This window comes from Ascaphus truei, chromosome 1 (genome assembly GCF_040206685.1).
Source record: "Ascaphus truei isolate aAscTru1 chromosome 1, aAscTru1.hap1, whole genome shotgun sequence".
Taxonomy (NCBI): Eukaryota; Metazoa; Chordata; class Amphibia; order Anura; family Ascaphidae; genus Ascaphus; species Ascaphus truei.
In genome coordinates, this window is record NC_134483.1 from 335,863,996 (window position 1) to 335,884,935 (window position 20,940).

General features: G+C 44.9%; 1 protein-coding gene across 9 annotated transcripts in view; it reads left to right on the top strand.

Moving 5' to 3' along the window:
- STAP1 (signal transducing adaptor family member 1) overlaps positions 1-20,940 on the top strand; it is a 145,296-nt gene that overhangs the window by 77,607 nt on the left and 46,749 nt on the right. For 8 of the 9 annotated variants that reach the window (XM_075607586.1, XM_075607610.1, XM_075607568.1 and 5 more), the window contains one exon: positions 14,734-14,802. In XM_075607586.1, coding sequence (XP_075463701.1) covers positions 14,734-14,802 — 69 coding nt within the window. Of the gene's footprint in view, positions 1-10,432; positions 10,564-14,733; positions 14,803-20,940 lie in introns of those variants that run through there. The other variant, XM_075607577.1, reaches the window with a different exon arrangement.

Sequence of the window (20,940 nt, forward strand, 5' to 3'; positions counted from 1 at the left end):
TATAAGGTATTCATAAATGCAGAATCCTGTTTATATTTTATATTACTACTAATAACATTTATAAGTATTAAATTACTCACTACTCACATACATGCATATTATATTTGGGGAACTTGAGTGCTAATATATCTGGGATCTTTTCTCTTCTTTGTTATAATTGTAGCCAGGACTGTTGTTTGGCTACCAGTCTGCCCTCCCTGGCAGTAAGCCCTGGTAAGAGCAGGCCTGCCAGTACTAATCATGGATTTGCCCTTGAGTGACAGGGGAGGAGGTGGAACTAGGCCTGAGTCTGCCCAATCCTGGGTCAGACCTTGTGCCCTCCTCCTGGCTGTACTTAAGGGGATTGCCACCCAAATTTAGTAGTGCCTCTCCCCACTTGAGAGAGGCAGGTCACACAACAGGTGCCTGAACAGTGGCCTTCTCTGTTCCTCTTCCCCTTGGGGGAGAGTGAATGTGTACCTTAACCCTGCTCCTAATAGAGGTTCGGGGAAGAGCAAGGACTGCTGTGAAGGTCCAGGGAACATCCTACAGCTGGGTAGCCGAACCAGAGACTGTGTTGAGCTGGCCACTGCTGTGACTGTGAGTGCTGACCCAATAAACTGTTCCAGTTATTATACCTCCTGCATGTTGTGTAATCTTACTGGGAGAAGGAGAGGGATTGTTTCTATGGTAGGAGATCGCCTCCATACATCTGGAGCCTGTGGTATCACACACCTCTAACGTTTGGGTTCGCTGTAACCCTCTGCATACACAATAGCTATTGCAGTACACTTACCATTTATAAGCAACGGGCTGCGCTTGTGTGTATGTGTATTTGATTTAGAGGATACAGTGTGGCTGAAATTTTTTCTATGGTAGGAGATAGCCTCCATGCATCTGAAGCCTGCGGTAGATGGAGTCGCTGTACCAGTAGAAATCCATGTGTGGTATGTACCCCAGAAACCTGTCCTGTGTCCCCACATCTATCGGCGGACGACACAACCCTCCTGCTTACCAATAAGTAGCATGCACCACACACGCTGTAATGGCAGAATCTCCCACCGGGTGGGTGAAACACCGTTACATAATGTAACTCTGTCCCAGTAAGCACCTAACCTACCCCCCTGCTATTATATCACTACACTATCTATTCACAACCAGCTGAGCGAGGATTCCCCATCCCCTATCCCTGTTACTTGACAATGGGAAATAAACCAAGTTTAGACCACTTCTTCCACTTTCCTTATATTTGTTTTACAACTAATTGCATGTTTATTAAGATTTAAATTTAGGTCCACAATGAGAGCAAACACATCATCATTTATACTGTATAAGGACTTATCAAGAGCTCATTCCTAACTGCACCAAGATTGCTGCAGTCATTCTAACGTTGCACTTTTTGGGACTAAGTTACTAAGTTATTTCACAATTTTTTAAAACTATTATTTAAAATGAAAAGCTTACCAGATAAATACGACCAGGAGTACGTCCCAACAAAATGTGCAAATCTTGTGAAAAAACATGATATATGTATTTTAGTTATACACATGCATACATACAAGTTATGAAGTACCAAGTTGCACTGCAACTTACAATTATTGGAAAAAAAAGTTTTATTACTTTGTAAGTACACAAAGCAAACTTCTAAAATATATTTCACCCAATTCAGGCACAATGCCACCCGAACATCACTTGGAACGTGTTGTAATTCCCGTATTTCCAAATTAGCTCATTTTTTTTGTGATTTTGATAGTCATTTTATAACACTCATGTCAGTGTCTTCTGGTTCACATATTTCTTGCACATCTATGGAAAATGTAAAAAAAAAAAAGAAGGTAGAGTGTAGCTCTCAAAAATAAATAACTGGAGAAAAGAAGAGAAACAACCGAAAAATGTCTTGCAAGAGACAAAAAGACAACAACCCCACATTTGCAAGAGAATGCAAAGCCAAAAGGGGACAGAGCAACCTACAGTATACCCGTCCTGGAACTAGAATCATAGTTCTGTTTCATTTCTCCCCCTTTGCAGCTGTGCCTGCTGGCCCTTTATGTTGTAGTATTTTCCCTGCAATTATTACTCCTAGTGTAGATGGAATGGATACATTATGTTGCCTTTCTCTCTTCAGTCTGCCAGTACTCTGGTTGCCCTGGCAACATCTCCAGTCCTCCAAGCTCATGGACTGTCCCATTCTCCCCTGTCGGTTTTCATAGGTGGTTTAGCCTGACCCCTATCCCTGTGTCACAAGCAGTACACACTTTCTTTTACTTCCTGACTTTGGCTGAGTGAGTACGTTTCATGTTATCCTCCACTGGCAAGGCCCTATCTTTTTCACCTGCCCTTGATTATGTAGCACCTATAGAGAAGCACTCTCACAACACCATTACATCCACAAGTGCCTGTATACACCTTGGGTGTTGTGCAGGGTGGAGAGTGTTCTGGTATCCCTGGGGACCTGGAGGCATTGCAAAGTAGGGTTATGAGTCAGGCACAGTGATGGTGTTGCTTGGCTTAGGGTGTTGATCTCTTCTAAGGTACAGGAGGTCCCGTGTGTGGTCCATTAATGGTGGACGCTGGTACGAGGATCTGGAGCATGGTGTCGGGAAGGAAAAGGCAGGTGTTAGTAGGCCCGAACCTAAGGCGGTTCAGGGAAAAGGTGAAGATGCCAGTGAGGGATAGACCAGTATCCCAGGAAGTGGGGGGCAGAAATTATTAGAAAGGGATTTAGAATTGAATTTTGAATCCAGTTTGTAGAAAAGCAGCAAGTTCATTTTGAGGGAAATTTTAAATCTGTGCACCAGAATGAGGTTATGGATTAGAAAAAGCTGTTTAAAGAGGTTTTGTTGGGTAAAATGGCATGGCCATTTTTGGAACTGCCATTGTCGGTTTTAAGAGTTTTACCACCAAATAGGAATCTGAGAAGTTTAGTTTAGGTTAATACCACCCTGATGAAGTAGATGAGTTTTACAAAACGCGTAGGAGTACCGATTGTTATTAGGCAACATTTGTTTTGTCCCTTCACTGTGCTAATTCTCGTAACGGAGCCCGCGGTATGCCCCTTTGACTAAAGAATAACTTGTAGGAAGATCTCGACGCTGATCGAGTGATGTCAGCGACCCCGCGTTTAGTGCCCCTTAGAGATTGCTCACATTGTGGGTCTTGAAGCCCTAGAGCCATAGTGAGGGACTATTTTTTACAGTATTCATCACCTGGCATTGGAGTTTTCTGCTGGGGAGACCACTACTGCAGCTGCAGAGGTTAAGAACCACAGAAGCAAGATCGGAGGTGAGAGCACCAGGACACCTAGAGATCTTCACTTACCTGGATGGGATTCGAGTGATGTCAATGGCGCCGTGCTGATCTGTGACCTGTTTTCTGCAGTGGTAACATGTGCCCCAAACATGCCCTGTTTTTAAATATTAGAATTGCTGTACATGCATTTATTACCACCCTTTGGTTATGTTTTAAATATAATTTATATTTTACGCTATGAGTGTTGTGCGCTGTCTTTTTTCTTTTTAATACATCATTTGTCTTACTCTAAAAGGGATTCAGTTAATGATGGGATCAACAAGGAACAGTGTAAGGTTTCACATACTGTACCTCTTTTGACAGGGCATTGGAATTAGTAGGCAGGCCAAAGGGCCCTATTAACCAACAGGGACATAGAGTTTGCTTTTCGCCTGTTGCCGGTACATCCGGAATGTTATCACTTCTTAGGTTGTCTTTTTAACAGGCAGTTTTGTGTGGATCTGGGGAAGGACACAAAGCGCAAAACTTCCTCTCCAGGAGCTCCAATACACTCACATGCTCCAGAACAATTAAGGGCAGTTTAACCACTTTGGGTTCAGACGCAGCTTGGTAAGGCTCTAGTCAGCTACAACATGTCCTCTACTTCCGCACTCAGGCGGCGTCTGACGTCACGGACCGGTTCCTCCAATCGTCCAGCAGTGGGAGAAGGATCATCTGGCTCCATTGTAGTCAGCAGCAGCGCAGGCCGTGTGGGCGGGAAGACGCAAAGGAAACACAGCTGATGTCACGGCAGAGAGTCCGCAAAGAATCTCACTGCTTCACAGGTCAGAGCGCACAGGTAACCCTATGCGTTTCATCCGGTAGTTCGGACTTCTTCAGGGGTGTAGGGATACAGCGCGATGGCTCTACATTAAATAGTCCCCAAAATGGGAGGGGGATATTGACGTCACGGCACAAACTGAGTATGATAGGCTCAGTATATCTCTACAATATGCCACAAATCATAAACATTGATAAAACAATAGGAACACTTAAGGGTAACTCTAAAAAGGCCTCAATATTGATATAGATTTAGCCTCCTTTTTATACTGATATTTTTAGAATGCAATTTTTTAAGTTACACATTAATATATTCTCCATATCTCCTTTTTAATGAAGGTTCTGTTTTTTATAATATATGGTTTTTAATGTAATTGTTCATATGCACTGATCTTTTTTTCTTGTCTCCATTTAGATTCTTCGTCTTTGTAATTTAGGATTTTTATGATATTTTTCATGATTTTTATTGTGTAAATTTATAATGCATTTTTATTATATAAATATATCATGTATGCTATCATTACTAACTATCCCTCCCTCTTTTTTAGAGTTACCCTTAAGTGTTCCTATTTAATGTAGAGCCATCGCGCTGTATCCCTACACCTCTGAAGAAGGCCGAACTACCGGATGAAACGCGTAGGGTTACCTGTGCGCTCTGACCTGTGAAGCAGTGAGATTCTTTGCGGACTCTCTGCCGTGACATCAGCTGTGTTTCCTTCGCGTCTTCCCGCCCACACGGCCTGCGCTGCTGCTGACTACAACGGAGCCAGATGATCCTTCTCCCACTGCTGGACGATTGGAGGAACTGGTCTGTGACGTCAGACGCCGCCCGAGTGCGGCAGCCCACTGAAAAGCTGTTGGAACTGGTGTATAGGAATGTTGTGCACGGTGCGGTGAGCGCAAAGACAAGAACAGAAATGTAAAATCAATGATTGTCTAAATAGACTCAGTAGAGGATAAGGGAACAGGGAGGGTGGGGACAGGGGAGGGGGAGGGACTAGGAGGTGATGAGTGGGTATAAATAATGTAATATTGACAATACTCACATGGCCATGTGTGAGCGACAGCCTATAAACAGATGTATCTTCTCTGCAATGTTTTCTTTTTCTTTCTTCATCAACCGAGGCAGTTGTATTCCCAGGGAATAGATAAAGGACCAAAATTGGTGCACATAGGATGTTGGGGATAGATAACCAAATATAAAGATAAAGAGCACTAAGTCTACACTCACATGACCATATGTGAGTGGGAGGCACTCAGAGGATTCCCATCGGTGTTCACTGTGGTTTTCGGTGGGTCATCCAGTGTCGCCCACTCAGTTGCCACGCGTGTGCAGATTTAATCCCAAAAAGTAAAGAGAACACCAGAATCGGTGCACGGAGGGGCATAGGGTGTAATATTAAATATCAAAATCTACACTCACATGGCCATATGTGAGTGGTGGGCACTCAGAGGATCCCCAGCCACGTTTGTTGTGGTTTTCAGTGGGTCATCCGGTGTCATTCATTCAACAGCATACGGATGTGGATATCAAGGTAAAAGCAATGATGTTTATTCACACAGTATCGACACCACTAATGATATGGTGCCAAAAGTAAAGGCACTTACATAATAACAGTGGAATGGAGAGTGAGCAAGAAGACTCACGGCAGCTTCCCTCTGAACTCTGCCCGGAGAGGATCCTTCCTTCCGTGTCCGATTGGTGAGGTCACGAACAGCTGCTTCGTTCAGCTACGGTGGCCGACTGAACTCAAATGACCTCGCAGAACTACGCGTTTCGTCGTTAGACTTCCTCAGGTTCTCCTTTATTTATTTTGCTACTCTATATAGAGTCAGATCCTCTATTTGTAGGGATCACTATCCAATTTTATTGATCCAGGCAGCGCCCCAGTCCTTTCACTAAATTGGTGTATAGGGTAAGAGTGTCAAAGAAGGTTACGTTAAAGTTGTTGCAGTTTTTGTTGGGGCACCTAGCGTTTGCTTGCAGAGTAAAGCCCATGTGGCATGTCTTCTCCAGAAGATTGGCTAGACTCTATGGCAGGGCTGCACAACATACGGCCCGCGGGCCGCATGTGGCCCGCCTGGCCTCTCTGTGCGGCCCGCAATGACTCCGGCCGGGCGCCACTTAATTAAATAAATAATAATAATAAAAAAAGTAAAAAAAAAAAAGTTTAAAAAAATGGCGGCGATTCATCCGGGCTGGTGGGGGGGTGAGTGGGTGTGAAAAACGGGCTGGTGGGGGGGTGAGTGGGTGTGAAAAACGGGCTGGTGGGGGGTGAGTGGGTGTGAAAAACGGGCTGGTGGGGGGGTGAGTGGGTGTGAAACACGGGCTGGTGGGGGGCTGGGCTGCTGACGTGAGGGGGGTGTGGGCTGCTGACATGAGAGGGGGGGGTGAGCTGCTGACATGTGAGGGGGGGGTGGGCTGCTGACATGTGAGGGGGGGGGGTGGGCTGTTGACATGTGAGGGGGGGTGGGCTGCTGACATGTGAGGGGGGTGGGCTGCTGACATGTGAGGGGGGGTGGGCTGCTGACATGTGAGGGGGGGGTGGGCTGCTGACATGTGAGGGGGGGTGGGCTGCTGACATGTGAGGGGGTGGGCTGCTGACATGTGAGGGGGGGTGGGCTGCTGACATGTGAGGGGGGGGGTGGGCTGCTGACATGTGAGGGGGGGGTGGGCTGCTGATGTGAGGGGGGGGTGGGCTGCTGACATGTGAGGGGGGTGGGCTGCTGACATGTGAGGGGGGGTGGGCTGCTGACATGTGAGGGGGGGTGGGCTGCTGACATGTGAGGGGGGGGGGTGGGCTGCTGACATGTGAGGGGGGGGTGGGCTGCTGACATGTGAGGGGGGTGGGCTGCTGACATGTGAGGGGGGGTGAGGCTGCTGACATGTGAGAGGGGGTGAGGCTGCTGACATGTGAGGGGGGGTGGGCTGCTGACATGTGAGGGGGGTGGGCTGCTGACATGTGAGGGGGGGTGGGCTGCTGACATGTATGGAGGGCTGCTGACATGTGAGGTGCAGGGGGGAGAGAGTGATGTGAGTTGCAGGGGGACAGTGTGATGTGAGTTGCAGGGGGGGAGAGAGTGTCATATTGAGGGGAGGGGGAAAGAGTGTCATATTGAGGGGAGGGGGAGAGTGTGTCATATTGAGGGGAGGGGGAGAGTGTGTCATATTGAGGGGAGGGGGAGAGTGTCATATTGAAGGGAGGGGGAGAGTGTCATATTGAGGGGAGGGGGGGAGTGTGTCATATTGAGGGGAGGGGGAGAGTGTGTCATATTGAGGGGAGGGGGAGAGTGTGTCATATTGAGGGAATTGGGAGAGAGTATCATATTGAGGGGAGGGGGGAAGAGTGTCATATTGAGGGGAGGGGGAAAGAGTGTCATATTGAGAGGAGGGGGAGAGAGTGTCATATTGAGGGGAGGGGGAGAGTGTCATATTGAGGGGAGAGAGAGAGTGTCATATTGAGGGGAGGGAGACAGAGTGTCATATTTAGGGGAGGGGGAGAGAGTGTCATATTGAGGGGAGGGGGAGAGTGTGTCATATTGAGGGGGAGAGTGTGTCATATTGAGGGGAGGGGGAGAGAGTCATTGAGAGGAGGGGGAGAGAGTGTCATATTGAGGGAAGAGAGACATGGGGGGGATACTGACTTGGGGGGGCTGCTGACATGGAATGGGCTGGGGATGTGGAGGGGGGTATTGTGTGTTTGATGTGGAGGGGGGTATTGTGTGGGTGAGGGGGAGAGATGGGGGTATGAGAGATAGATGGGGAGTATCGTAACGGTTGATAGTGAGGGGTTCTGGGGGATATATGAGGATGATGATGAGAGGTGCTGGAGGAGAGATGATGATGATGATAATGATGATGATGATGATGATGATGATGATGATGATGATGATGATGATGATGATGATGATGATGATGATTTAACCCGTGCGGCCCAATTTTTTTTTCCTTGGAGCAGTTCGGCCCTTCTCACTTTACGAGTTGGGCAGGCCTGCTCTATGGCTACAAAAAGATTCAAAAGCCTCCCCTCCTCCCCCAAATATTCTTGGCAGGATATAATGGTAGGTGCCCCCCAGTTTGCGCACCCCTGGCATAGAGGATTAATAGCTTTACTTGAAGGAAAGCTTGTAGGTTGTTGTAATTATCGGACTAGACATTCATAGTTCTTGCAGATAGATATTGTAGAGAAACTCTGTTCCGATTTAAACCTTAATTTGCTTTCTGGCCACTCCGAGAGACAGGATCTGGCATGCTAAGGGTTAATGGGGATCCGATCCAGTGATCTGAACAGAAGAAGACTACTGTATTTCCATTATGTTATTTCAGTGTACAGGTGCGTATGTCATGTTAATTTAATCACTGTAACAGCAGTCACATAATCCTAGTGCCAAAAATGTAGCGCTTTGTCTCACTAGTAATTGTGGCATTGACAGGGTAGACACATCTCAAAATGTTTGACTGTATAGAAAGTTATGAGAATTATCAAGAGTTATATAAGAACTAAAAGAAAGCACCACAATTTGATTGTGCTGAAGGCGCATTAGTTTGTAAAGAGTACCTCAATTCAGATCAATTTTATATCAGGGACAGTGCAAGGGGTCATACTGTAAGTACAAAAGAGACGTGAAAAAAGACAAAAAAAAGTACCCCAAATGATTCACTCTTCATATCAATTTAATTAGACAGTATTCAATTAAAAAAAGTACAAAAATATTGCAAGGTTCAAAGACATACACTGTTAAAATAAGGGGAGCAGAGAGGAGAAACGTGCAAGTAGAGATTTGTATATATATACGCAGTGTTCGACAAACCTATACATTTGCTCGCCCCGGGCGAGTGGATTTAACCCCCGGGCGAGTAAATATTGGCCCAAGCAGCACACGTTTGGTACTAGGTGGCGAGTAGATTTTTTTGTGTGGCGAGTAGATTTTTTGGTGATTTGTCAACCACTGTATATACGTATATAGATTTTGCAATATTTTTGTACATGTATTTTTGTATTTTTTGGGGTACTTTTTTTTTATGGAACAACTACCAGGAAACATAACTGTCTTCAGTCCTGTTCTTTAACACTATTCATATATAATAGTCATGTTTGTTGCAGTAAAAGGTTTATTAAACGCAAATAATCCAAAGTACTAAAACAAACATCGGGTATATCTAAGTTCTACTACAAATTCTTCACACATAGCGGGGAAAAAAACATACAAGGAAGCATCTGGTTGCAAATTATTTGGCACGCGAATAGGTTATTCACAGTTATGTGCTCTACACACCGCCATAAAAAATCCTAACAATTCCACAAATGCCTGGTTTATGATTAATATATTCTTCACTGTAACATGTTGCAGAGCCTCACGTTGCAGCATTACATGCTTTGGTGACAAATGAAAATGTTGCACTGTGTAATTACGCAAGGTGTCTACCAGATAAGCACATTCTCCAACATGGAATAAACCAATGATGGTAAAGGGTTGTTCTAACTTGTTGATTTTGTTGACATGCCAATGTTGGCAATTTACCCACATTTACAATCAACATAAAAGTCCTCTCAGTAGGGATTACTCTGTTGATGTTGAATGGTACTTTTAGAAGTATCACAATGTTTGCTATCTACTGTATCACTATTTTGAAAGTACCTACAACATGTTTACGTATAATAATTATGATAATGATGTTTGTGATTATTATTTTTTTATTAGCGGAATAAACATATTACGCCATTAGTCCAGTACAAATTTATATTGCAGTATGGAGTCTAGAATATAAAATACTACAGGAATATTCCTATTATTAGGGCCTTCAAATGTCTTTCAAGAACACAGTATTTTTTTTTTTTTTTACTGCATCATAAACGTTTGTTACTTAAAGTGATTTATTTTATTATTTTATGAGAGACCATAGTTTCAAGATACAAATAAAGGCTATTCCAAAAGTAGTATTGGTAATCAGGTATAATATAGAAGGATATGTGACAATAATACTGTAAGGTCCGGGGGAATACCTCTCTCTAAGGGGGTTCCTCCCGCGACTTTACCTGCCTCCGCTCCAGCTCTGCCTCCTCGCTGCCGCCGCGGGCGGGATCTTCCTTCTCCTCCGCTTCCCGCGGCGGCTAGTGAACACGCGCATGCGCGCGCACGGCCGAGGACCTTTACGTCCTCCCACAGGAGGAGTTCCCGCCCCCAGCTGAGGCCGTGCGCGCCTCTCACGCCAGCGCATGCGCCTGATGCGCATGCACCGCTCACAAGCTGCACTTCTAGCACAGCTGTGGTAAGTTTCTTCCTATCAATCCCTATCTTCCCTGGGGCCGCTCCCTCGTTACTCCCCCTCTCCCTATTGGTCCTTCCTCCTACTTATACCTTGCTCAGCCATTCATTCTTTGGCTGAGCATAGCTTTGTATGACCTGTGTTAACCACGGTCGTGCCTGCCTCAGTTCCTGTCTCTTTGTCTCCTTAGTGATCCCTTGTGTACTGAACCGGCCTGGCTGTGGATCCGCTCTGGACTTCTACCCTTGGTTTGTATCCTGACCTCCTGGACTCCCCAACCCCTTTACCTCGGTTTGCGGATTCCGACCTACCTCCCGGCTCTGGACCCCAGGCTCTCGGTACCACCTATCTTCTGGAACCTCCCTTCTCGTCTGGCGAGTATCTTACTTTATCTTATACTCCCAGGCGGTTCCAGACGCCTATTTTCCACTTTCCAGGCGTGTCCCCGTAGCTGTGGGTGCAGTTTGTTACCCATCTCACCTCAGTTTCGGGGTCCCTCCTTGTCCGTGGTGAGCACAGCGTAACAAATACACAGTGAAATACCTATATATCTCTTGAAAAAGGGTAATTTAGTTAACCCTTTGGCCAAAGCGTATAAGCCTGCGAGCCACTTTCAAGGCATGACTGTAATATCGCAGGTCCTAACACTAACTGATTCAAATCCTTATTTACTTCTATAATTAGAGGAAGGATGTTCCTGGCATTGAACCTGTCGCAACCAGCTGCATGAAAAGAAAATGCTTACTTGGACAGTGAGGAGCGGCGAGCTTTAAACCCTGGGTGGGAGGAGCCACTAACCTCCAAAACAGCTGAGACCAGCTGGACAAAGTTAACAAACACACAGATACCCAGCAAGCTCTCAGAACCCCCCCCCCCCCCTCCCAAATTACCACAAAATATATATATGTACATAAACGTCAAAAAGAGTGCTACCGGTCATGGTTAATTGTATAAAACAAGAAACAAAGAAGTCCAGAGCAACATCCAATGTGACAAAAATACACAGGGAAATACCTATATAAATCTGTCTCAGCGTCTCCCCTGCTGAAATCCATCTCCTGGCTTCCTATCAAATCCTGTATCACACATTTAATTCTATTCACTTTTAAAGGTTTACACTCTTCTGCTCCTCCTTACATCTCAACACTAATTTCTCGCTATACACGCAACTGTTGCGTTCTGCCCAAGGATGTCTTCTCTCTACCCCTTTTGTATCTAAAGCCCTCTCCAGCCTTAAACCTTTCTCACTGACTGCCCCACACCTCTGGAATACCCTTTCCCCCAATATCCGACTGGCACCCTCTATCATCCGTTAAGACCCACCTTAAAACACACCTGCTTAATAAAGCATATGAGTAGCTCTGTGGCTGATACTTTACACCTCATACATAAACCTTGGTCCCTTGCAGACGCACTTACCAGAACACCCTCCTACTATCTCTGTATGTTCTTCCTACCTACCAATTAGATTGTTTTTCAGAGCAGGGACTCCTTTTACTAAATGTTACTTTTATGTGTGAAGTACTTGTTCCCATTATGTGTTATTTGTATTATTTGTTATTTATATTATTGTCACTGTTGTGAAGTGCTATGTACATTAATTGCGCTATATAAATAAAGACATACATTCTGTACACACATATATTATTATACATAAGTTGAATCTTTGAAAAACAAAAGACAAAACCTAATAGTAATGTAGCTTTTAAATTCAGATTTGTTAAAAGTATATTTCACAACATTATTGTTGTGAAATACTGTAAGTACTCCCGTGGGGGAAGAATTAGGCGGTGCACTGCCTCAAAGAAACGATGGAGGCTGGATTGCCAGAGAGCTGTTTGACAAAGCGTGAAACACGTTAGAGGTTCCTCTACTGCTCTTTGTTCTAGCATGTTGCTGATATTTCAATAAATATTTTTACTTTTGGCGATCCAGCCTCCATCGTTTCTTTGAGCCAGTGCACCGCCTAATTCTTCCACCACGGGAGTACTTCCGGTATTCTACCTCGGTCGCAGGCTGGGAGCACGCAAACACTGGACACACGGATCAGAAAGTCATGAGTACAATACCTTTATGATACATTATTTCTTATTCAAGGATCCTCTACTCAAATGCATTTAGTCTAGCTCCAGGAGTTTCTACCCTCAAAGCGGTGATGGGGTCTGGGGTTACCACAGTCGGGGCATCACAGACATCCCCTCCGGGTATCTTACAAAGTCACTCTCAGGGTCGCCAACAGAAATCATGGGGCCCAGGACAAATGAAAGGAGCAGGCCCCCTCCCCCCATAGAGCACCCCCTCCCCCCCCCCCCCCCACCCCATAGCGCACCTACCGCGGCAAAAAAAAATGTTAACGCACAACTTTTACTTAACTTTTTTCTTGTTAATAAAAAACAATACAATGCAATGTGTTTGTTTTAATACTTTCAACAAAAGACAAAGATACTGTACCAAATGCTACATCCTATGTGATAAAAGACCTGGGTGGGATTCAGTATGGAACTGGGGTGTTCCCTACCTGTCTTCTGTGTTAGGGGGGATTCTGATATCTCCTGTGTGAAGCTTGAGAGTCAGATCTGGAAAAAAGCAGTATAGGTTATTTCGGTGTAGGTATAGGGCAGTTAAGATAAAACAGAGAGAGTGTGGATGAAAGAGACAGAGAGAGAGTGGGTGACTGACTCGTTGACTGACACATAGGTGGGTGACTGACTGACACGGGTGGGTGACTGGGTGACACTTGGGTGATTGACTGACGAGTAGGTGGGTGACTATGACTGACTGTGGGTTGGTGTCTGTATTCATTCACAGACACACACACTCTCCCTCTCTCTCTCTCAGACTCTCTCTCTCTCAGGCACTCTCTCTCTCAGGCACTCAATCTCTCTCAGACAGACTCTCTTTCTCAGACAGACTCTCTCTCTCAGACAGACTCTCTCTCACACACACTCTCTCTCACACACTCTCACTCTCTGTGTCTCTCTCTCTCTTTCTCTCTGTGTGTCTCTCTTTCTCTCACTCTCTCACACTCTCTCTCTCACACTCTCTCTCTCACACTCTCTCTCTCACACTCTCTCTCTCACACTCTCTCTCTCACACTCTCTCTCTCACACACTCTCTCACACACATTCTCTCTCACACACACACTCTCTCACACACACACTCTCTCTCAGACTCTCTCAGACACTCTGACGCACACACACACTCAGACACACACTCTTACACACACACACACACACACACAGACACACACACTCAGCCACTCACATACACACGGGGAAATTGGAACGGGGGAGTAGAAATCGGAACGGGGGTGATCGGAGCAGGGGGGGGGGAAATCGGAGCATGGGGGGGGAAATCGGAGCAGGAGGACAAGGGGGAAGCGAGAGTGGCATGGAGCAGTACTCACCTGACTTGCTCCATGCAGGAAGAGGCGGGCCTCACTGTGCAAGCTCAGATAGAGCTTGCTGCGGGCCAAATAAAAATCCAACACACGCCAGCCAATCAGGAGAGGGGGGAGGTTATTTTTCTCTTCCCTTTGCAGAGAAGCGCGCGCTGCCTGGTGCATCGCGAGCGCGATAAATCCTGTCACCCCGTGGTGACCCGGCGACAGGATTTATCGAGGGGCACGGCTGCGGGCCCCCTGACTCACGGGGCCCGGGACGCCAGTACCCTCTGTCCCCCGCTGTTGGCGGCCCTGTTCAATCTTTTTACATTTTGGAGTACAAATATGACTAATTTATCAAATATGATTATTCTTCACATAGGATACAATTAATGCGTCCAGACACACTACTTTCATTTGTTTAATAAACATTATATGGTCCACTTACAAAGTTTAATTGGTGGATCTGAATTGTACACTCTGAGCACTGATTTTGGAACAGCTGTTCCTTCTTTGTTGTGAAATATATTATAGAAATATTATATAATATACATAAAAATATCTGGGAATAAACAGGCACTCTCCGGAAAGGTCTTTTAATAAGACTGAAAATTTGATCTATGAGATAAAACCTTTTTTTCTATATTGAGTTCTTGAGAGTGCCTGTTTATCCCCATATATTTTTGTACAGGGCTCTTTATGTGATGGCACTGTTCAGTACTCAGTACTGGCCCGGAGCAGTCCTGTGCCCCACCCCAGGTATCATTCTTAGAGGGGGAAGTGTGTGGGTCTCTCTGTGTGTGTTTTTCTTTCTAGGAAGATCATATATATATATATATATATATATATATATATATATATATATATATATATATATAAAAAAAAAAATATATATATATATATATATGACAGAATTTTAAGTGTGCTTAAAAGAACATACACCAATAACAGTACAAATTAAAATAATGCATTCAAGTCCCCACAGCAGGTTATTTTAAAATGCCCATATATAACATATATATTTTTTCGCTTGTAGGATTGTAAGTATTGGACTGAACTGCGAGGAACAAAGCTTTTCCTGTACAATGATAAAAAACAAGAAAAGGTAAGCTTTTTCATTTATTGACTTTCATTGGACTGCATGCTTGTGCACTTCCTATTACACATCAACTAACCCCATTTAAAAATCTCTATAGGCCCCATTGTTGAATCGACACTGCCTGAAATCAATAGCAAATAGTATAGGAAAAAGAGTCACTCCGTTACTCACAGATTTTGTTGATGACGTATTCTCTCACTGGTGCTCACCCTCCATTAATGCCGGTGTCTTGATGCTCACAAACGCCTCGTGTATTTAAATGCACCTATTACAAGAGGCATTTCTGAGTGAAAATACCTATTTTATTATTTAATTGTTTTAATAAAATGTTATTATGCCATGGACATTTTTTGCTATCTTTAATAAGGATTTATCTGAAATATAAGTAACTCGAGGATGAGTTTGGAAGACCAGTCTCCTTTTGGCCATCTTAAAACAAGATACTATTTACTTTGATAAATGTGTACGTGCCTTTTTGTAGATTTAGTTAGATAGTCTGACTACATGTTCAGTGTTACACCACTATTTTTTTTCTCTTTTGTATTCCATTTTATCCACTTGGTACATGCCCCAGAGGACGTCCATCTTTTTCACATAGTCATATTTAAGCCTAAATTAGACAAATGAATAATGATCCACATACATTAATAAAGATAAATTATTAGTATATTGGTGACCATGGGAAATCTCGTAATTGAATTAACCATATCCTATGTAATTTCCATGAAAAAACACCAGAAAGAGGCTGATCTCAGGGAGAGAGATAAAACCACACTTGAAATAAACCCATAGCAGTCGGGGACTGGGAACTAGTATTAAGATGAAAAAAATAAACACTGTCCCTAAACAGTTCACCCGCACAGTTAGGATTTCATCTGAAGCTGACCTTATCCCAAGAACTAATTCAGTTCCAATCTTTCATTCAATCCCCTCGGGGCTACCGTATCAAGTATATAGGTCCATTTCGCTTGTCTTTGTAAAAATAGCTTCTCTCTATCTTCACCTCTCTGTAATGGTTGAACATGGTCAATGACCTAGTATCTTAGTTGTGATGAGTTGTGTCCCATTTGTCTGAAGTGACGTGCTATAGAGGTATCTGACATCACATTCTTGATATTACCATTATGTTGGCCAATCCTTTCTTTAAAAATGTTGTTTGTGCCACTGGTACTGATAGCGTCTTTCAGCAGATACATTACTGTACATGCAAAGTGAATGATAGAGTTAGCCACTATTACAGGGGTCCTCAAGGGCCATCAACAGGTCAGATTTACAGGAAATCCCTGCTTCAGCACAGGTGGCTCAATCAGTGGCCCAGTCTTTGATATTGGTAACCCCACTCTGAACAGTGTGTATGTGTGTTCTGCTAAGGACTACTTATAGGACCACGAAAAACTATGCAGTCTTTGACTGCCACTGATTGAGCCACCTGTGTGGAAGCAGAGATATTCTGAACACCTGATCTGTTGATGGCCCTAGAGGACTGGAGTTTCCCACCCTGGCACTACTAGGCGGATTAGTGAAAAGATTTAAATAAATAATTTCCCAGAATGTAAGGAAATGTTGCATTAATTTTGACTGGTCCATTCCTCATGCTAGCGATCATGAACAGTAATAATAACCAAGGCTGATCTGCATATTTTTTCCTGCTCCTACAATTGGCCCTTAGCAGAACACACATACACACCAAATTCTGAGTGGTGTTACCAATGTGGAGTAACATATGGATTATGACTACTGCAAAACAATTGAGATTATAAAGTAAGAATTTTGATTATGTGTTTTTTATTGGACTGCATGCTTGTGCACTTGCTATTACACATCCAAACTCTGTGAAATCTCTCACAAGTCAGATCAAAATCATATTTTTCATATTCCTCACAGCTTCTAAGGCTGCGTCCAGCACAATCAATTTAAATTTGTCCGGACACCGCGTGAGCGCTCGTGAGCATGCACGTGCGCTCGCAGGTGCTGGGTGCTTGCCGAGACAAATTAAATCGAGTCTGAGGCGCTCTCAGGGGTCACATGACCTATTCAGCCAATCAGCACCAGTCACTGTTTAGGCCACGCCCCCCGCTCGCGCTTACTGAAAAAGTTGCCGGACAGCCTAACACTCATGCTTGGAGAGTTAGTGACGTCACCACTCTCAAGCATGAGCGCGGTCCACGGCACGGGGAACACAGCCTAAGCTTTTGGCAGCTTTCAGGTTGATGACTTTTTTTTTTCTAACCCATGTGTCCAGGTTTAAACATGATTTACTGGGAAAGGAAATGCACTGATCAAACTGCTTGGTATGAAACAATTGTTATTAATATCCAATATAGATGAAAATATATTGAGCTGTTGTACACCGCTAATGGACTTTGCTTATTTGTGCCCAGATTCACTAAACTCCTCTAATTCACTTAACGAGGCGTTGACCTAATTTAATGTCACATTAACACTAACATGATATCAATCCATGTTTCTCCCATAAAGAGCAAAATATAAAATTGTGTTCCCAGCACTCACTGACTGATAGAATACTATAAAACGTGGGAATATGCCAAAAATGAAAACAGTTTATTAATAGAAGCACAAGATATATAAATTGGAACAATGCAAGTGAAAATCACACAAGTACAAAAAATACCAGCTAAATGCAAACAATGTGGGGAAACAACACAGGGGAAGGGGAAAAGACAGGGAAAACCACAATGGGGAAGTGGAGGGGTGGGACAAGGGGGTGGGGCTTAACGTCTTGTTATTGGGAGATGACATCAAGTTATTGTAGCATAGAATTGCATTAAGTCTAAACAAATGCTAGTTTAAACTGTGCATATAATTTGCTTTGAGGATACCATGTTAAGTCAGGGAATTTCACACCCATTCCTGGTTTAGTTAATGTAATGTTATGTGCCCTGATTTGACAGAGCTTTGTGGCTATAGCTCTAAGAATTGGTGTGGAAGTGTGAACATACAGGCTAACTCTCCTCATACATAGCTGTAGTCCATAGAACATTAAAAGTGCTCTCCTGTTCAGCTTCCAGATCTGGCATGTGTTCTGTAACATGTAGAAATGACCAGTGAGGGTTCAAAAGCTCTATTTGGCTATATTTACTGAACTGTGCAACTTAGGGTTGCCAGATGGCTTGTCCAAAAATACTGGACACAATGCTAAAATATGCGAGACCCCCCCCCCCAGTACATATACAAATATACCCTTACCCCCCAATAAATATAAAAAATACCCCCCCCCCACCAATACATATAAAAATACCCTTCACTACATATAAAAATACCCCCCATACATACAGAAAATACTCCCACCTCCCCAATACATATATAGCCCTGGTAGGTTTGGGCTATTATTCTGTCCTTCTTCTGAGCAGTAATACCTGGTAAGGGCAGGTTAGCCAGGAGTAATTATGGGTTTTCCCCACTTCAGTCAGTGACGGCAGTGTCATCAGGCTCTGTGTCCAATTAGAAGACACAGGGGTGCTGCCTGTTGGAGTTGCTTACTGTACTGCCACTTCCCATTTAGTCAGTTGGTCTCTAACTTTGAAAGAGACAGGATACCCATGCCAAGCTGCCAGGGCGCTGGTAATCTTGAGGCCCTCCCTTAGGGGAGGCTGGGGTAATCCCATACCTCCTACCCTAAAAGAGGGTAGGAGAAGAGCAAGAACCACTCTTGGTACCCTTGGCCACCTGAAGTTGAAAACCTTTGAGTGCTGTGTGCTGTGATAGAGACTGCTGCTGAATAGAGAAGGAACCAATAAAGACCATCTGCATTTTACCCATACTTCCTGCCTAAGAGTGAAGTATATTGGGAGGAGGGGAGCATCATTCTTTTGCAGATACTTCACCCCACACCACTGGGGGCTGCAAAAGGTGGAGGCGCTGCACCGGTAAGAAAAATTCGGGCACAACACCAGAAGCCTCTCCTGGTATTCCCCTCTACCACCATGCGGGAGACCCAGGGCCCCCTGTTACCAGCAGGTATGCACCAACAAGACCGATGTAACCAGAGTGCTATTTCCCTTAGCAGGGCCATCTTAACAACATTAGGGGTCCCCGGGTAGAGCAGTGCACGGGCCCCTGCCTACACTGTCGCTCCCAGCCTCCCACGCGCCCACTAGCAGCAGCAGGCACCGGAAATGCTGCACTGCTAGGCTGCGAGCGATGGTGATGCGAGTCGAGTTGCCGGGCGGGCAGGCGCAGAGCGAGCGGAGCCAGAGTTCCACTTCTGGGCGGGGGAGAGCGAGCGGAGATACTCCAATTGAAAAGCCGGACACCTGGCAACCCTACGCATGGGTCGGGCGCATGGGGCCCCCCTATGCTGTGGGGCTCCCGGGCAACTGCCAAGCGTGCCCATACATTAAGACGGCCCTGGCGACTCTGTATTTATATTGGCGCGGGATGCACGCGCGCCCCTAGGATGGCAGCTGATACCAGATGGAGGGAGAGAAGCGTCACGGATGGCGGAAGGAGCGGGGACCCAATCACGGTTTGGGGTACGTACCGAGTGTGCCGAGCGCGTTGCGGATCACAGATCCTGACGGGGAGGTGTTTTGGTAGTACAGAGTAGGAGAGACTACCTCAGTGAGGCCTTATGCCAACTTGAGGTTTGTTTTCCTACTCTCTTACTACCCTCAGACCCTACTTCTGAATATATGCAAAGCTTAATGGATCTTGTTGATTTAGGAATTCTTACAGAAGTTCTCTCCAGGGATGAGGTTAAATTTATTGTCAACCCTCACCCTGTTGTCCCTATCTTCCACCATCTCCGAAAGATCCACAAGACGTTGGTCGACCCTGCTGGTCGGCCAAGTGTCTCCTCCATTGGATCTTTGGGAGTTGGTCTTTCCAGATACATCAATTGTTTTTTACAACCCTTTGTCAGGAGGCTTCCCTCATTTATTCTGGACTCAGGAGATCTTATGAATCAATTAAAAGATATACAATGGGATAATCAATACATCTGGGTCACACTAGATGTGGTATCCCTTTACTCAATCTTTAAACACGACCAGGGATTTGCGGCTGTATGCCATTTTGTGGAAAATCCAGACATTTCCATTTTTCAAACCACTTTTATTTTGGATGTTATCCCCTTTTTACTTACTCACAACTTTTTCACATGTAATCACAAATTTTCTTTACAAAAAATAGGCACAGCTATAGGCACGAGCTTTGCACCATCTTATGATAATCTTTTTATGGGGTGGTGGGAGTCTCAATTTATTTTTTCTGGTACTACAGAAATGCGCATTGAACATCATGACTGAGGGCAGATGGATATGGGCCGTACACTGCCTTACTGCCTGAGGACGTCTTTGCGCATGTGCGGGGGGAGGGGGCGGGCGTCCGAGTGACGCCATGACGTCGGCGACAGCAATCAGAAACCTAGAGGCCTCGTTTTAGTGTCCATGCGCATGACGCAACGAGGGGCGGGCCCACCACACGCAGGTAACTGGCGAACTAATTATTGATAGAGTGCGGATGATCATTTGCGGAGGTAAGCCACATGGTACACTGACGTCATGACGTGGAGGTTGGGGGCCGGCCGAGTGACGTCATTGCGCTATTGGCGCGAAACGGAGCCTCAATGTGTATGCTTTAAAAGGGATGAGGGTTTGTGTGTTCTGAATACTCTTTGATAAAGTGCTATACGCACGAAACATGTAGGAGGCTTTGACACTTCCGTTTTTTATGGACGAATAATATAATTTTTGCCTACCTTTTGAACCACTCTCTTTGGCGATGCGCTACATCTTTTTGGAAATTGCTCTGATGAAGAGAGAGCACACTTTCCTTTCCAGACAGGTACAAGCCAAAAGGGCATACTAATTCACAGATAAGGTCAGGCGGAGAGAGCTAAACCAATCTCAAGCTATGAGCATTGAGACAGGATAAAGAAAAAACAGAGCGCACAACGCTCATAGTGTATTAAAAATTATAATGTGATGCAATAAAAGGTGAGTATTAAGCGTACATTTAAGCAGATTAAACAGGCATTGGAGGGTTAATGTTACCCATACACCACTCGGGACGACAGTGAAGAAGTCTTCAGTGTGAAACCACACCACTCCTGCCGTCACGGTCACTTGCACCCAGGTTGGGTCTTGAATGGTGATCAGCTCCGTCGTAGACAGCAGTTCAGCA